The following is an 18,771-nucleotide window of genomic DNA, read 5'->3' as shown; positions in this document are numbered from 1 at the left end:
AGTCATTGCAACCCCACTGGAGCTAGCTGTGAATTGGGCCCCGAGCCGGATCTGGTCAGCTCAACAGGCTGCTGAGCTATTCTAACCAGCCACGTTGCTCCAACCAACATTCCTCCCACTAGGGCTACAGAGTCCCAGAGCCAGTGGCCACAGCACTCGCCAGGGAACTCACCTGGGTAGCCTAGATGATATCTGTAGGTAGTTGCTAGATGAGGCACAGGTGTAAATTAAGGCAGTAATGCAATGAGTTTATAAGCCTCAACAACTGTAAGACAGTAGCTTAGCTAAACTTATCAAGGCACAAAGCCTTAACAGGAGTAGCTAACCAGGAGTGACCCTAGATCATAAAACAGCACAAGGCAGAATGCTGTAGGGACTAAACTGCTGACAGGTAATCACAAGATGCTACTTTATACCAGCTTTTTTTTTTTAAAGTTAGGAACATCAGCAGATGTCTGACCACAAGAATACCATAGTAACTGATTGACATATATACTAATAAGCTATGGAAGAAGGGCAGCCCAACATTAGTAGGGGGAGGAACTACAAATAAGGAAAAGGGGCTGAACCCCCTCCTGAATATGCATTAGGCAGAGTGGCATCAATATAACACATTATAACAGCCTGCATCCTGGGGAGAGGCTTAGATGACAGCGGCTGGTGATGGTGAAGGGGAAGATAACTGACACATCAGGCTGTTCAGCAAGGGCTGGTGTAGGTCTATGTATTATCTCTAGCTGCCTTGCTGGGTTAGAGTATTCATGACTTTGTGAACTGTATTAATAAAATTATAAACCTAGTGTGATTTCCCGTGTGTGTGTGTGTGTGTTATAGCCATGCACATCAGGGCTCCCACTGAACAGTTATTCTGATAATATGGGGCCTGATCTAGCAGAACCTACCAAACTTCCAAGTGCTAACGGGGGAAACTAAATCAGTAATACAATCACTATACAATCAATAGATCAGGCAACACCTGCCCCGGGCTTTCTTTTCCCTTCTGTGCTATCTCCCACCACAGCACAGTGGCTGAGTGGCAGCTTGGAAGGCCAGTCCTATAATTTAATTAAAGCCAAAGAGCTTCTCTTTAATACCATCTTATCCAGGTCAGGAGGGAGAACGGGTTTAGCTGGTGCTGATGGCTCTGCCTCACAATGTCCGAAGGGGCTTGACAACTTTCAGTGGATCGCTGTTCATCAACAATAAAACTAGGGATTGCAGAGCTGCCCAGATCTACCATCCAGGTACAGTACTCGGTAGTACAGTAATCCTGGGGCCCAGGTCAGGGTCTGCACACTCTCTGCTCTACCCGCCCCAGATCCAGTGTGGATTACAACACCGCTTACAGGGGCTCTGCTTCAGGAATGTGTTTGGGTGTTTGCTGTTGCTTTTACTGCTGCAAAGTCAAAATGGACTTTGCTTTATTCTACGAATAGAGGCTTTTGTCTCCTACAATGTGCACTGAGAAAGGCCGAGCTCTGAGCAGCACAAACACCAGCCTTCCTGGCCTGCCCCATGTGTTGTGTGCTCACTCTGAGGGGCCTTACACAATAAGGTGCGCAGTGAAGGAGATGGGCTCCAAGTAAGGAGGGGAAGCGGGATGGGTGTACAGGCAGGGAATCTCTTTGTATTATCCTTGTCCCATCAGGTATGTGGTGGAGAGATTGCAAAGGTTGGGATTGTTTAGGATGAAGAGGCCATGAATAAGGACAGAAGTGGACAGGTTGATCAGGAACTTATTTGGGATAAATCTCTGTCCAGTGTTATACAAGTCAGACTAGATGATCACAGTGGTCTCTTCTGGCCTTGGAATCTATTAACCCTACTGATCTTTCTCCTAATACAAGAACAAGGGGCATTTACTGAAACTGAGGCAGCAAGTACAAAACTGGTAAAAAGGGAATTTGTTTTATACCATCATATGATTAACCTGCAGAGCCCCCTGCCATTTGATATTGCTGATGCCAGGATGTTGATGGGAATCATAAAAGCATCAACCATGTATGTGGATAATGGGAAAACCCACATTTACATTAGAGAGGATTAAAAAATTTGGAAGGGATCTAAACCCACAAGCCAACCTTGAAAAGGGTCACAGTGAAACCCCATCAGGCTCACCCACAGGGGAGTTCCTGCACTTTCTGCATTAGCAGCTGATGCTAGCTACTGCCAGCAACAGGAGACTGGGCTTCAGGGGCCAGGCCTGACCCCCTGAGGACAGGCCAAGCTCCTGTGTTCATAGAAGGTGTCTATGTGCTATGCAGGGCAGGCTGCATTCTCAGGTTTGTTCTTCAATAAAATGCCTATTTTGTGGGCAGGTTCTCCCCAGTGAGACTGGGATTTGCAGTGTGGCAAAGGGAAAGACCTGCTACCTTGTGCCTTTTCATTCCTGCACAGGGCATGAGGTGCTGTCCAGCCTGCCCCTCCAGATGATGCTATTCTTCAATGTCTTCTACTTCCCGTTCTGGTGCCTGTCCGAGGGGATAATGCTGGCATTAAAGGTACCATATAATCAGGGATGTTAGAACTGAGAAGATGCGTGAAGTCCCACCTAATACATTCCTTCAGTGCCCAAGCCACTGCACAATTGTCCTTTCTTGGCAGTCTGTCAGCCAAGCCTCTGTCCCGGTCAGGGTTTATCAAGCAGAAAGGGTTTTTGTCGACAAACGGCCTTTTTTCAAAAACTCTTTCTCAAACTGACCTTTTAGAAAGTTTTTGTTTTTCATTAATTTTTGCATGAGATTTTTATCAAAACTTTTCTTGAACCCATTTCCAAGCCAGCCATCAAAATCCTTCATTTCCCAAAACACAAGTAACCACAAAATGGGTCCATTTCAAACCCTGAGAAATGGAAACTCCTGTCAAATGGCAAAACTTCTTGGGCTCCTCTTATGTTTTCATTTGGTTTAAATGTCCAGGCCAGGGGAAGTCCAAGAGAGGATTTTGCTGCCTGATCCATCCCATGGGCAAGAAGCATCCCTCTGGAGGGTACGGGGCCATGGGCAGTCAGGCCTAGTGGTGGAAGTGAGAGTTCCTCCTGTTGGTTACAGCTGGGTCCAGGGTGGGGCAGAGTCTGGGAAATGAGCCGATGGTCAGCACTGGAGAGACAGAATCAGTCTAGCAGAGAAAGGTATAATATAATCCAATGGCTGGAAGTTGAAGCTATACAAATTTAGACTGGAAATAAGGTGCAAATTTTTAACTGTGACAGTAATTAACCACTGGAACAATTTACCAAGGGCCATGGTGGATTCTCCATCACTGACCATTTTTAAATTAGGATTGGATGTTTTTCTAAATAATCTGCTCTAGGAATTATTTTGGAGGTCAGACAGATGATCACAATGGTCCCTTCTGGCCTTGGACTCTGTGAATCCATAAATCTGGGCTATCAGCAAAGCCAGGCTCTTGGCAGCCTAACAAGCACAGCTGGCCTGTAGTACACTGCCTGATTGGCTGGAAAGTCAGCAGACCAGCTCTTAAGCCCAGCAGCAGCAGTTGTCATCGTCATCGGTGCTTGAAGCAATTGTCAATGGCTGTGACAGCCCCTATCCTGCCTTGCCTCCTTCCAGCTAACCCACTTCTGAGTCTTGGCTCAAATTTCTGATTTTTGGCTCTGACCCTGGGCTCTGGCACCTGGCCTCTGATTCTGGATTTAACCACTTGTCATGACTGCCCATGTCCCAGACCCTGGCAAGGGAGGTGGCAGTGGTAGGTAAGGGAGGCGGGGGGAGGGATAGCTCAGTGGTTTGAGCATTGGCCTGCTAAACCCGGGGTTGTGAGTTCAATCCTTGAGGGGGCCATTTGGGATCAGGGCAAAAATTGGGGACTGGTCCTGCTCTGAGCAGGGGGTTGGACTAGATGACCTCCTGAAGTCCCTTCCAACCCTGGTATTCTATTTCTAAATGGATGGAGAGTGACTATATGGAGCGATGGGGTGGGAGAGGTTTGTGTTGGGGCTGGTGGTCGGTGTGGGTCTGGTGGGATGAAATGGGGGATGATATATCACTAATGCCCTCCCGTTACAGTACAGCCTGCTGCCCTGTTACTATCAGTTCCTCCTTGTTGCTGTCTTCCTGATTCTCGCATTAGCTGACGGGTTACGCTTGTATCTTGGATACATTGGAAATCTGCAAGAAAAGGTAAGAACTGACTCAAGGCCAGGGCAGTCTAGTGGCCAGGACATGGCAGCTACAGCTCCCCATCAAACTCTTCAGCTCTTCAAACTCTTCATCACTTTAGCTGTGGAAAGTGTGCTGGTCACACCTCCCTTGCAGGGGGAAGCTCAAATATTTTCATTAATGACTTGAATAATGGAGTGGAGCATATGCTTATAGAATCTGCGGATGACACCAAGCTGAGATGAGTTGCACACATTTTGGAGGGCAGGATTCTGCAGAAAAGGACCTAGGGGTTACAGTGGACAAGAAGCTGGATTTGAGTCAACAGTGTGCCCTTGTTGCCAAGAAGGCCAATGGCATTTTGGGCTGTATAAGTAGGGGCATTGCCAGCAGATCGAGGGACGTGATCGTTCCCCTCTGTTCGACATTGGTGAGGCCTCATCTGGAGTACTGTGTCCAGTTTTGGGCCCCCCACTACAAGAAGGATGTGAAAAAAATTGGAAAGTGTCCAGCGGAGGGCAACAAAAATGATTAGGGGACTGGAATACATGACTTATGAGGAGAGGCTGAGGGAACTGGGATTGTTTAGTCTGCGGAAGAGAAGTGTGAGGTGGGATTTGATAGCTACTTTCAACTACCTGAAAGGGGGTTCCAAAGAGGATGGATCTAGACTGTTCTCAGTGGTAGCAGATGACAGAACAAGGAGTAATGGTCTCAAGTTGCAGTGAGGGAGGTTTAGGTTGGATATGAGAAACTTTTTCACTAGGAGGGTGGTGAAGCACTAGAATGTGTTATCAAGGGAGGTGGCGGAATCTCCTTCCTTTGAGGTTTTTAAGGTCAGGCTTGACAAAGCCCTGGCTGGGATGATTTAGTTGGGGATTGGTCCTGCTTTGAGCAGGGGGTTGGACTAGATGACCTCCTGAAGTCCCTTCCAACCCTGAGATTCTATGATTCTATTATTTGAATTCAGAACAACCTTGAAAAATTGCAGAATTGGTCTGAAATAAAAAAATTCAATATAGACAAGTGCAAAATACTCCCTTAAGAGGGAAAAATTAAATACATAACTACAAAAGGGGGAATAACTGGCTAGCTGTTAGTACTGTTGAAAAGGATCTGGGGGTTACAGGTTTCAGAGGAACAGCCGTGTTAGTCTGTATTCGCAAAAAGAAAAGGAGTACTTGTGGCACCTTAGAGACTAACCAATTTATTTGAGCATGAGCTTTCGTGAGCTACAGCTCACTTCATCAGATGTTCAACATCTGATGAAGTGAGCTGTAGCTCACGAAAGCTCATGCTCAAATAAATTGGTTAGTCTCTAAGGTGCCACAAGTACTCCGTTTCTTTCTGGGGGTTACAGTAGATCACAAATTGAGTATGAGTCCGCATTGTGATGCAGTTGGGAAAAAATAGGGCTGTCAAGTGATTTAAAAAGATTAATCGCTCTGATAAACAATAATAGAATACGGTTTATTTAAATATTTTTGGATGTTTTCCACATTTTCAAATATATTTCAGCTACAACACAGAATACAAAGTGTACAGTGCTCACTTTATATTTATTTGTATTACAAATATTTGCACTGTAAAAAAGAAATATTTTAATATATGTATTTAATATATTTGTATTTTTCAATTCACCTAATACAAGTACTGTAGTGCAATCTCTTTATTATGAACATTGAACTTACAAATGTAGAATTATGTACAAAAAATAGCTGCACTCAAAAATAAAACAATGTAAAACTTCAGAACCTAGAAGTCCCCTCCATCCTACTTCTTATTCAGTCAATTGCTCAGACAAACAAGTTTCTTTACATTTGCAGGAGATAATGCTGCCTGCTTCTTGTTTACAATGTCACCTGAAAGTGAGAACAGGCATTCACATGGCACTGTTGTAGCTGGAGTCACAAGATATTTATGTGCCAGATATGGTAAAGATTCCTATGTCCCTTCATGCTTCGCCCACCATTCCAGAGGACGTGCATCCATGCCGATGATGGATTCTGCTTGATAACGATCCAAAGCAGTGCAAAGCGACACACATTCATTTTCATCATCTGAGTCAGATGCCACCAACAAAAGGTTGATTTTCTCTTTTGGTGGTTCGGGTTCTGTAGTTTCAGCATCAGACTGGTGCTCTCAAGACTTCTGAAAGCATGCTCCACACCTCGTCCCTCTCAAATTTTGGAAGGCACTTCAGATTCTTAAACTTGGTTCGAGTGCTGTAGCTATCTTTAGAAATCTCACATTGGTACTGTGACAGGGTGTAGGGCAAAGGGTTGCTGATTCAGCCCTCTGTCATGCCAGCTTCCATTTAGAGGGAAAGATTAGAGCTGACTGGAGATAACCTGGCCCTAACTGGGGAGGCAGAGACAGCTGTCGCCTAATTAGCCTGGGGCTATATAAAAACCTCAGAGGAAGGAAGCCAAAGAGGGAGTAGAAAGAAAGGGTAAAGGCAGGGAGGGGAAGCAGGGAGGTATTTCTTCCCTGACCTCAGATGGTGAAGGGCCAACTGTACATGGTGAAATGATGGTAGGAACAAGCCTGTGAATTAACTTCTCCAGTGGATACTCACCCCAGGGTCTGAGTGATTTTGTGGACTTAGCAGAGGAAGGAGCTAAGGGGGCCCTGCCACACTCTGCTACAGGTACCTTCTTTGCATTTTGTCAAATCTGTAGTGAATGTGTTCTTAATTTGAACAACATGTGTTGGGTTGTCATCTGAGACTGATATAACATGAAATATATGGCAGAATGCAGGTAAAACAGAGCAGGAGACATACAATTCTCCCCCAAGGTGTTCAGTCACAAATCTAATTAATGCATTTTTTTTTTTTTAATGCATGGAAGCATGTCCTCTGGGTGTTGGGTTGGAAACCCCCCCCCCTTCTAGGATGTCACCTGATGTACTAGGGTTTCACTGAGCTTCTTCTGCTTCATCAGCCTGGACTCCCTGTCCCTGTTTTGCTGAATTAGGCTCTCCAGCCTCTTGCAGTGCACGCACACACATACAGGTAGGGATGCACCAGCTGTAGAATCACACAGAGGCTGCAAACAGCTCTCTATTGGAAGACTCAGCCAGGAAATTGTCCAGCACTCAAGTGTACCTCCCCTCTGGAGAGTACACACACGATAATATTGTCTCACACTGTATAGAAAGCACAGTGCAAGCTCATAAAAATTTGCCCTCTCCCTTGAGGTGGAAAGAGATATGTACGACTTCTTCCTCCCGCCCCACCAGATAGTAATTACACAAACTGGGTTATCTTATAAACAAGAAATAAGTTTATTAACTTAAAATTTACCTTTTGTAGTTCTTATAAGGGATAGCAACTAGAACAAAGCAGATTACTGAGCAAATAAAACAAAACACGCAAACTAAGCTTAATACACTAAAGACACAGGTTACAAAATGTTGTTTAGGCAGATTGCAGAGTTTCTGTAGCTTAGAGTTCGTTATTTCTCTTTACGAAGTAGACTCCTATCTTAGTCTGGACTCAGCCCTTGCCTTTCCCTCAGCTTAGTTTCTTTGTCTCTTCAGTACTTTCAGCATCCTTTCTTCTTGGGTTGGAAGGCAAAGGACAAGAGTGTTGGATTGCCTTGATTCCCAGGCTTAAATAGAATCTATATAAGGTGGGAAGCCTCTGTTTCCAGTGGAAAAGTACAAGCAGTGTCTGAGGTGGTACTTTATACCAGGTGATGTTATCATCTGACCTTGCAGTGTCAAAACAACGTCCCAGAACACTTTTCAGGAAGGAGAGAGATTAGTATCTTCAAAGTATTATTGTTTCTTCCTAATGGCCCATCAAGGCTGATGGACTGCTGTCTGGTGGGTGTTTCCCAAGTACACACAGAGTTGAAATTGTTACATAGTCAATATTCCTAACTTTAGATACAGAAATGATTCATGCATACAAATTGAATAATCATATTCAGTAAATCATAACCTTTCCAATGATATCTTAAAAGACCCATCTTGCATAAAATAGATCTTAGTTATGCCATATTCATATTATAAGCATATTTCTATAAAGAATATGCAGCATCACATCACACTCTGGAATGGTGGCCAAAGCATCAAGGGGCATACGAATGTTTAGCATACCTGACACAAATAACTAGCAATGCCTGCTGCAACAGTACCATGAGAACACCTGTCCTCATTTTCAGGTGACAGTGTAAATAAGAAGCAGGCAGCATTATCACCCATAAATATAAACAAACTTGTTTGTCTTAGTGATTTGGCTGAACAAGAAGTAGGACTGAGTAGACTTTGTTTTGTTTGAGTGCAGTTATGTAACAAAAAAAATCTACCTTTCTAAGTTGCACGATAGAGATTGCACTACAGTACTTGTATGAGGTGAATTGAAAAATACTATTTCTTTTGTTTATCATTTTTACAGTGCAAATATTTGTAATATAAAGGAGCACTATACACTTTGTATTCTCTGTTGTAAATTGAAATAAAATTTTTGAAAATGTAGGAAAAAAATCCACAAATATTAAACAATAGAATACCAATTGAAATTTATTAAACAGTGTGATTAAAACTGTGATTAATTGTGATTAATTTTTTGAGTTAATTGTGTGAGTTAACTAATTAATCAACAGCCCTACTAAAAAGGCTAATATAATGCTGGAGTGTATTAACAGGCATGTCCTATGTAAAACACAGGAGATAATTGTCCCACTCTACTCCGCTCTGGTGAGGCCTCAGCTGGAGTACTGTGCACCACACTTCAGGAAATATGTGGACAGATTGGGGAGCCCAGAGGAGGGAAACAAAAATGATCAAAAGTTTAGAAAACCTGACCTATGAGGAAAGGTTAAAAAAAAAAAGTGGGCATGCTTAATCTAAAGAAAAGAAGCCTGAGGGGGCACCTGATCATAGTCCTCTTTAAAATTTTCCTTAACATATTTGAAGACTGTTATCAATTATTAGCCATGTCTACTGAAGGTAGGACAAGAAGTAATGGGTTTAATTTGCAGCTAGGGGGATTTAGATTAGATATTAGGAAACACTTTCTAGCTATAAGGATAGTTAAGCTCTGGACTAAGTTTCCAAGGGAGGCTGTGGAATCCCCATCAGTGGAGGTTTTAAAGAACAGGTTATACAAACATCTGACAGGGAAGGTCAAGGTTTACTTGGTCCTACCTCAGTGCGGAGGGCTGGACTTGATGACTTCTCAAGGTCCCTTCCAGCCTGACTTTTCTGTGACTGTATGAAAAGAAGATAAAAGTACATGAAATACTTTCCTAATTTAGCAAAGTACAAAATCATTTCCCCCTGCCCCCACCCTAATGTTCTCTTTCCATGAAAATGATCACTGGAGTTGCCATAGGGAAGTTATGTGATTGTAAAAGGAGGGAAGGAGTGGCTAGGTGCCAACTAGTAGCAGGGACACGTGTATGAGAAGAAATACGTTAAGAGATGGTCCTCACTATGAATGATATTGAGACCTGAAGCCCAAGAATAATTCATGGAAATTAACTGGCCAATACTTTGAATTAATTGAATAGTAAGCCTGGCACTAATTCCATCTCCTTTGCATCACTGTAAAGAAGACCGCTCTGTCTTAAGAAGACACCCTAGTCCACAGGGATCCCAGGCTGAGTCCCAGCTGCTATAAAGCAGGCATAGTAGCCTTTACATCACCTCCTTTCCCCCTTGGGTGTAGGTTTCCAAGGGCAGGATGGAGTGGAGCTATAGCATGATCACCGGTGGGGGTGGGGGACGGGACGGACTGTTGTGGCTGGTGCAACTGACAGGAGCCCTTAGGCTGCCCTAAATTATGCCAGGAATTTTGTGCTTCCGCCCCCCCCCCCCCGAATGAAAAAGTGGTTTACAGTCACCTTCTTACATACCCTGGGTCCTCTGCTGAGCTCAGCTGAGCCTAGGCTAAGGCACCTATCTGGCTCTCCTCACCATAGTGTCTGAATGTGACAGAATGTACCTGTTTCCATGCCCTACATACCATTGTAATAATCTTGGCACAAAATATGCCTTGTGAGGTATCATTTGAAAACTCATAATTTGCTGATCATTATTGTCCTGGTAAAATGTGTGGCAACCATTATATGTGAAGTTTATAAGATTCCACTGCATGGTGTTATTAACACATGTTCCAAACAGAGGCTGGCAAACAGGCCTGTCTCAAACAAAGGAATGTGTGCTTTGCTTAATTTGCATTTAAGCAATAAGCACATCAAGCGGGGGAGACAAAGGAAGTTCAACCAGGTGGAAAAAACCAACACGGTTTCCTTCCACATACATCTCAGCTGGAAATGTTTTCAAGAGGGGGACTGAAATTATAAAAAGGAGAGACAAACATCCCAAGGATCCCACCCCCTCTTCCTGTCCATTGCATTCACAGCACCTGAAGTGACAATGGAAGCGTTCATTAGATTCTGGGAGAAGGGGTCCTGACCTAAGAAATGTGGTCAGCAAGACTGCTAAAAGCATGTGATGAGAAAACTTTGCTTTGAATTTAACAGAGCTTGTTAGGCACCAGCTATGTGTTATCTTTACTTTTCTTGTAACTATTTCTGACTTTTATGCCTCATTACTTGTACTCACTTAAAATCTCTCTCTGTGATTTAATAAACTTGTTTTATTGTTTTATCTAATCCAGTGGGTTTAAATTGAAGTGTCTGGGGAAACCCCATTTGGTAAAGAAATAGCGGACGTTATATAAACTTGTAGTGTCCAGGAGAGGGCTGGGCAGTACAGGACATACATGGCTGGGAGGTGTTGGGGTCACTCTGCAGTAAGAACTACAGTGTGGCTGGCTATCTGCAGCACACACACAGACATAGCTGGGTGTGACTTGCACGCTAGAGGCTGTTTGTGAGCAGTCCAGGCTGGAGGCTACAGCAGCAAGGCATTGTAAAGGGCACCCCAGGTAGGGCAGGGGTGACGAAGCTACTCACTGGGCTGAGTTGTACCCTGGGTATGTCTCACTGAGCGCCTCTCAGTCTTTAATGTATTCATCTGCACAACCCCTTGTGGGGTAGGAAGCACGATTATCCCCACTTTACAGATTGGGAACAGAGACAGAGAGCTTGTCTGGACAGCATGTGGCAAGCTAGGGTGTAACTTACCTCTCATTAGCCTGCCAAGCAGTAACTGACTGTGTGGACCTGCTGGCATGCACTAACAGTTCCTGAGTGATCTTTGATCTACTTGTATTTCAAAGCACGCTATGAAACTTTTAGTGCATAGCAACAGGGTCCACATGGACACTCAGTGCTCAGCAAACCCGAGTGTAAATCTGTCTTGCGCTATTCGTCCACACAAGCCCTAAGTGACTTGCCCAAGGTCACACAGGAAGTCTGTGGTAGAGGAGAGAATTAAACCCAGGTCTTCTGAGTGGCAGGCTAATATCCTACCCGCTGACCCACACTTCCTTAGCTCAGCAAGACCCGTTAGTGGATAACCTGAGTCAAATAAATTATGCATCCAGCTATACTCCGCTTTGGGTCAAAAGTCCTGCAAGATTTGTGGCTGTGGCTGGGCCCTACTGGAGGCTAAGCAGACAAGCAAAGGGAGAGTGAAATGCTGGAGCATCCTTTATGGTGATGCTTAGGGGGGAATGGCTAAGTTCTAGAGCATAGAATTCCCAGTCCTGGGATCCAGGTCCTACACGGTGATCTGTGTCTCGCTTCACACATTCTCTTGATGTCTCAGTCCCAAAGCCTAGGCTGCATGCTTCTCTTTGTAGTGTTTGCTGTGGTGTTTTCAGTCTTTCCTCTCGGCTTCCTTTGCTTCTGCAGGTACCTGAACTCGCTGGATTCCTGCTCCTATCCTTCCTGATACAGCTCCCCCTTCTGCTTTTCCTCCTCACGGATGAGCACATAATTCGGCTGCCCCTGGAGACAGCTGTGCATATCATTTACCTGGTGTTTCTTGCCTCAGAGATCACAGCTGCCTTCTTTGGACTTAAAGTGATGACAAGGCAGCTTGCTACACAGTTCTACCTGAAACAATTTGAGGACGCAGGCAGACCGTGGCAATCAGGGCATAGCATGAGCCAAGGCAGGGCAGCCCATCCAGGCAGAAGCGGCCAGCTGGCCAACAGGAGAGAGAAGGGAGTTGATACTACGTGAACGTGGTCCCTATGCAAGAAGCCGCAACACCAGAACATCCTCCTGCACTAAGTAACCATTGACTGGAAATATTTTTTTCTGGGAATGCTTTAAAATAAATGTCTGAGAGATACAGCTGGCCTATATGAACGTAAACACACTCCAGCGAGAGACGGCTGAATTGGAATTAATTTGCAAACTGGACACCATTAAATTAGGCTTGAGTAAAGACTGGGAGTGGATGTGTCATTACACAAAGTAAAACTATTTCCCCATGTTTGTTCTCCCCTGCCCCCCTCCACTGTTCCTTACACGTTCTTGTCAACTGCTGGAAATGGTCCACCTTGATTATCACTACAAAAGGTGGGTGTGTGTGTGTGTTTGTTTTTTTTCTCTCCTGCTGGTAATAGCTCACCTTACCTGATCACTCTTGTTACAGTGTCTATGGTAACACTCATTATTTCATGTTCTCTGTGTACATAAAATCTCCCTATTGTATTTTCCACTGCATGAATCCTATGAAGTGAGCTGTAGCTCATGAAAGCTTATGCTCAAATAAATTTGTTAGTCTCTAAGGTGCCACAAGTCCTCCTTTCCTTTTTTATGGCTAAACAGGGTTAATTCAAGGGTCTTTCAGATGACTGAGCCAAAGTTGGAGAATGTTGGTGCTGAAGTTGGGCACATAAATTAAACTGGCTTTGACTGACAAAAGGGCGTAGCACACCACCTCTGACTCCAGTGGGAGATGCAGGGGGCTCAGCACCAATGAAAGGCAGCCATGTTAGGATATAGATATTCAGGCCTGTCTGTAAAGGCCTATACTCTAAGAATTTAGGTGTATTCTTATCACTTGGCTAATTATAGAGGTATAAAAGAGAGAATCAAAATCACTGTCTGCTGGTGTAAGGGCCTTCTCTTATTGTGACAGTCTGAGGCCCTGTTCTTAGGCTAAGGCCTTTGGCTAAGCAGCAGAGGCAGCCATAAGCTAGGAAGCGACTGGTCACCTCCTCACATTCCAAACTAGTCACATTGAAATAAGGTGCTATTGGGCTGTTAGGCACTATCAGGACAGGATTGTATTCCTATCACCTCCAGAGAAAGGGAAGTGCCTAGAAAATGTAAAAGGAAACTTAGTTTGATAGCATCCTGTCTGGCAAGAACTCACTTATCAATAGCTGGGATGTGAAACCCTCACTTCTGTATTGTCTTATCATTATAGTTTCCACTTTGCTATTGTTTGTCTGTATAATCTCTGTCTGGTTCTGTGATTGTTGCTGTCTGCTGTATAATTAATTTTGCTGGGTGTAAACTAATTAAGGTGGTGGGATATAATTGGTTACATAATCATGTTACAATATGTTAGGATTGGTTAGTTAAATTTCAGGAAAATGATTGGTTAAGGTATAGCTAAGCAGAACTCAAGTTTTACTATATAATCTGTAGTCAATGAGGAAGTGACTGGGTGTGGGTGGGGGTGGGCATGTGGGTGTGTGAGATGGGAATGGGGGTAAGAAAATTGGAATCATGTTTTGCTAAAGGGGGAAATGGGAACAGGGAATGGGAGTAAGGAAGTTGGAATCATGTTTGGCTAAGGGTAGGAATGGGAACAGGGACACAGGTGTAAGGCTCTGTGGTGTCAGAGCTGGGAAGGAGGATACTAAGGAAGGAAACTGGAATCATGCTTGCTGGAAGTTCACCCCAATAAACATCGAATTGTTTGCACCTTTGGACTTCGGGTATTGTTGCTCTCTCTTCATGTGAGAAGGACCAGGGAAGTAAGTGGGTGAAGGAATAAGCCCTCTAACAAGCCAGTGTAATTTAGATGCCTAATTCCAGGTATGCAGTCTGGAAAATGCCAGCCCTAGTATATTGTGAAGAGCTTGCATGACAGATTGTGGGGCAGAGGTGCCACGAGGGGTTTGTTTACACCCTCTAGTTGCCCTGGAGAGGGAGCCAGCACAGAGGGTGCAACACCCCTGCCCCCTAAATGAGCCCAATTCCTTGGGCTTGGAGCAGAGTGAGCTGAACTTCCCCCTTAGATGGGGAGGAAGGTTTTTTGCTAGTCATATGTTGCTTTGCGTGCAGGGAGTTAAATGCATTTTAGGATACCAGGAAATAAATTTTGTACCAAATGGCTCAAGATTTTCCTAAAACACAACAAAGTGTCAGTAGTTTCCTGCCTGAATGCAGTTCCTGGTGGGAGGCGACTGCAATGTAGGGGGTGTCTCCGCAAACCAGCGCATTCCGTGGGGGCTGGTCTGAAATAGCAGTTCACATTCCGCCCTTCAGTTAAATAGTGGCTCACAGATGCTCTTAAAATTAGACTCAGCTACTAGGTGCATTTACACTTGAGCTTAAACTTAGTCAACTGAAGTCAGTGGGAGCTGTATATGAGTGAGGACTGGGGGATCAAACCCTTGTAGATGGTCTTGTTACATAGGTATGTTTTAATAAGTGGGGGTCTTAGTTAGAAACAAGAGCAGCAGTTGCCTGTAAAAGAAAGACTAAACTGTCCTCTTCCTAGGGGAGTGAATGCAAAACTCCCACTTACGCATCAGGGCAGGCTGGGCCACAGCACATGTGATTATGACTAGCTGGAAATGCATTGGCCATTCTCAAATCTCGGGGATGGGTCTTCAGCTATTGTACTGAATTCGCTGGAGCTCCATGGCTCACCCCAATTGAGGACCCAGCCATCAGACTTCAACCCAGTTATGCTAACAGCAGAGCGGGTGCTTTGAATCGTTATGGTGGGACATTCCAGCACTATCTACACGTATCACTTCCTCCTGCTCCAGGCACAATTAAGGTTGGGATTAAGGCCTGGTCTACACTTCAAACATTTTACCAGCATGGCTACATTGGTTAGTTGTGTGAGTTTTTGCTGACATAGCTATGCTGGTAAAAGTTCAAGTTTGGATGTGGTTATTAGAGGTACCAGTATAGCTTATATTTAGGGCTGTCAATTAATTGCAGTTATTTACATGATTAACTAAAAATAATTAATCACAATTTTAAAAATCGCGTTTATAACAATAGAATACCAATTGAATACCAATTGAAATTTATTAAATATTTTGGATGTTTTTCTACATTTTCAATATTGATTTCAATTTACAACACAGAATACAAAGTGCTCAGTGCTCACTTTATATTATTTTTTATTACAAATATTTGCATTGTAAAATGATAAACAAAAGAAACAGTATTTTTCAATTCACCTCATACAAGTACTGAAGTGCAATCTCTTTATCCTGAAAGTGTAACTTACAAATGCAGATTTTTTTGGTTACAAAACTGCACTCAAAACCAAAACAGTGTAAAACTTTAGAGCTTACAAGTACACTCAATCGCTAAGACAAACAAGTTTGTTTACATTGATGGGAGATACTGCTGCCTGCTTCTTATTTATGTTGTAGCCGGCATTGCAAGGTATTTACATGCCGGATATGCTAAACATTCATATGCCCCTTCATGCTTCGCCCATCATTCCAGAGGACATGCTTCCATGCTGACGATGTTCGTTTAAAAAAAAAATGCATCAATTAAATTTGTGACTGTACTCTTTGGGGGGAGAATTGTATGTCTCCTGCTCTGTTTTACCTGCATTCTGCATATATTTCATGTTATAGCAGTCTTGGATGATGATTCAGCATATGTTCGTTTTAAGAACACTTTCACAGCAGATTTGACAAAATACAAAGAAGGTGAACTTGTGGCACCTTAGAGACTAACCAATTTATTTGAGCATGAGCTTTCGTGAGCTACAGCTCATTTCATCGGATGCAAAGAAGGTGAGACTTCTAAAAATAGCTACAGCACTTGACCCAAGGTTTAAGAATCTGAAGTGCCATCCCAGAATCTGAGAGGGACAAGGTGTGGAGCATGCTTTTTGAAGTCTTAAAAGAGAAACACTCTGATGCAGAAACTACAGAACCAAAACCAACAAAAAAGAAAATCAAACTTCTGCTGGTGGCATCTGACTCAGATGATGAAAATAAACATGCATCGGTCTGCACTGCTTTGGATTGTTATCAAGCAGAAGTCATCGTCAGCATGGACGCATGTCCTGTGGAATGGTGGTTGAAACATGAAGAGACATATGAATGTTTAGCGCATCTGGCACGTAAATATCTTGCAAAGCCAGTTACAACCGTGCCATGTGAATGCCTGGTCTCACTTTCAGGTGACATTGTAAACAAGAAGTGGGCAGCATTACCTCCTGCAAATTGTAACCAACCTTGTTTGTCTGAGTAACTGGCTGACCAAGAAGTAGGAGTGAGTGGACTTATAGGCTCTAAAGTTTTACATTGTTTTATTTTTGAATGCAGTTATTTTTTGTACATAATTCTACATTTGTAAGTTCAACTTTCATGATAAAGAGATTGCACTACAATACTTGTATGAGGTGGAATTGAAAAATACTATTTCTTTTGTCTTTTACAGTGCAAATATTTATAATAAAAAATAAATATAAAGTGAGCACTGTACACTTTGTATTCTATGTTATAATTGAAATTAATATATTTGAAAATATAGAAAACATCCAAAATATTTAAAATAAATCGTATTCTATTTTTGTTTAACAGCGCGATTAATCACGCGATTTTTTTTTTTTTAATCGCTTGACAGCCCTACTTATTGCTTTCTGAACTGGAATAAGCTAGACCAGTATAAGGCACTCCTACCAGTTTGGGCTAGCCTACACAAACAATGCATGGCAAACTGGAGTGTAAATCTATCCCAAATTAGCCTGCCATGCACTAAAAGTTCCCCAGTTCACTTTATTCTACTCCCATTTCAAAGGGGTTGGGGGACGTGGCAGAGTAGATCAGAGCACACTATGGAACTTTTAGTGCACTGCAGCATTGTCTACACGGATACTTGGTGTGCAGGGCTTGTTTAGGGGAGATTTACACCCCAGCTTGCCACACACTGTTTGTTTACACAAGCCTTTTAACTGTGCCCATGCCTGGGCAGGGTTTGCTGCTGTCACTACATCTGCATAGTTAAAATGGCAAAGCTTTTTAAGACAAGGCCCAAGTCACCAGCTGCAGTTCTCATTGCATTTCTGCAGACCATGTGGGATATGCCACCTTCTGGCAACCTGAGAAAGAACAGTATGAAAAAAGAAGCTGTCAGGATATTGTAAAACAAAGGGTCTACATTGTAACTATTATTTTACAGTGGGGCTGGAGCCACTGAGCACTGTTCCAGCAGAAACAATCACTTACTAAATCACCTGCAGGGATTGTCAGTGCAACCTGCAGTCTAGAAGCCCTATTTATTGGGGAAAATGTCACCATTTCAAACCACTCGACTACCAGGAGACTCCAGTTGGTCAATTGTTACTTCATTTTTTCCTTTTTTCCATTTTTTTGGCAGCTCCCGGTTAGTATCAGAACAAATGGAAAGTAGAGGTGGTTGAAAAAGAAAACGATTTCATAAAAACATTTTTTGTTTTGCCAGGCTCAATGGACCAATATTTCCATTATTTAAAAGTTTTCACAATTTTTTTCTGAAAACATTCCCAGAGAGCAGATCCTTGCAAATGTTCATGTAGCACAAAGGGTGTTGAAACCACCTACATCTGCGTGGCTCAGAAGTGACACCAGTGGGCACGACCAGCACCTACATCCCCCAGCAGTCCTGGGATGGGGAAGGTGCTGTGCAGCTGTAACTGAGGGCTTGTCCACACCTACAGCAGTGCCGTGTTTAGTGAAGATGCTACCTATGCAGTTAATCCATCTCCCCAAGAGGCGGTAGCATGTTGACAGGAGAAGCCCTCCCATTGACACAGCACTCTCTGCACCAGTATAACTACCTCGCCCGGGGGGATTTTCCCTGCTCCCGAGCGACATAGTTATATGGCCAAGAGTTGGTGCTGCATATCAAGCAAGAGACCACAACCATGCACCAGGTCTGAGGGTAGCAGATAAGGGCTACAGAGGGCACAGCAGGGGTGGGGCCTAGCTGGGCTGGGAGACATGGCAAGGGCAGAGCTGGGATACTGGGGGCACAGTGGGGCTGGGAGTTGTGATGGGGGTGGGGCACTGGGTGCACAGCAGCGGTGAGGGTGGGGCCAGGATACTGGGGGCACAGCAGGGGTGGGGGCGGGGCCGGGATACTGGGCTAGGGACGGGGCACTGGTGGCTCAGCAGGGCTGGGAGGCACGGCGGGGGGTGAGGCATGATACTGGGGGCACAGCAGAGATGAGGGGCGGGGCCAGGATACTGGGGGTACAGTAGGGGTGAAGACAGGGCACAGCAGGGGCGGGGCTGGGATACTGGGCGGGGCACTGGGGGCACAACAGGGCTCGGAGGCACGGCGGGGGTGGTGCCAGGATACTGGGGGTACAGTAGGGGCGGGGGTGGGGCCAGGATACTGGGGGCACAGCAGGGCTGGGGGCGGGGCACTGGGGGCACAACAGCGCTGGGAGGCGCGGCGGGGGCGGGGCCGCGCCGAGGCACCAGGCCCAGCCCTTACTGGGGCCGCTCCCAGGATTGCCATGGCAGCAGCACAACAAGCCGTGAGCAGCCACTTGCCCCTTTAGACGACCCCTG

The 18,771-nt window shown here is 44.4% G+C and overlaps 1 protein-coding gene across 1 annotated transcript; it reads left to right on the top strand.

Annotated features, from left to right (window-relative positions):
- Positions 1-1,138: 1,138 nt before the first annotated feature.
- Positions 1,139-12,793, top strand: LOC125623093 (transmembrane protein 17B-like). The gene is made up of 4 exons (XM_048821915.2): positions 1,139-1,244; positions 2,398-2,501; positions 4,029-4,142; positions 11,897-12,793. Exons 1-4 carry the CDS (start codon positions 1,139-1,141, stop codon positions 12,227-12,229), a joined length of 657 nt encoding a protein of 218 aa, XP_048677872.1. The 3' UTR covers positions 12,230-12,793.
- The last annotated feature ends 5,978 nt before the right edge of the window (positions 12,794-18,771 follow it).

This window comes from Caretta caretta, chromosome 15 (genome assembly GCF_965140235.1).
Source record: "Caretta caretta isolate rCarCar2 chromosome 15, rCarCar1.hap1, whole genome shotgun sequence".
Taxonomy (NCBI): domain Eukaryota; kingdom Metazoa; phylum Chordata; order Testudines; family Cheloniidae; genus Caretta; species Caretta caretta.
The sequence above is the reverse complement of the archived record's forward strand: the minus strand, read 5'-3'. Positions and strand labels throughout refer to the sequence as shown.

Bases quoted from the DNA above. Each gene is read 5' to 3' on its own strand.
- LOC125623093 (XM_048821915.2), top strand. From the start codon at position 1,139: ATGGCTCTGCCTCACAATGTCCGAAGGGGCTTGACAACTTTCAGTGGA. The intron at 1,245-2,397 runs GTACAGTACTCG...ATTCCTGCACAG, and splicing joins TGCCCAGATCTACCATCCAG to GGCATGAGGTGCTGTCCAGC. The intron at 2,502-4,028 runs GTACCATATAAT...CTCCCGTTACAG, and splicing joins GGATAATGCTGGCATTAAAG to TACAGCCTGCTGCCCTGTTA.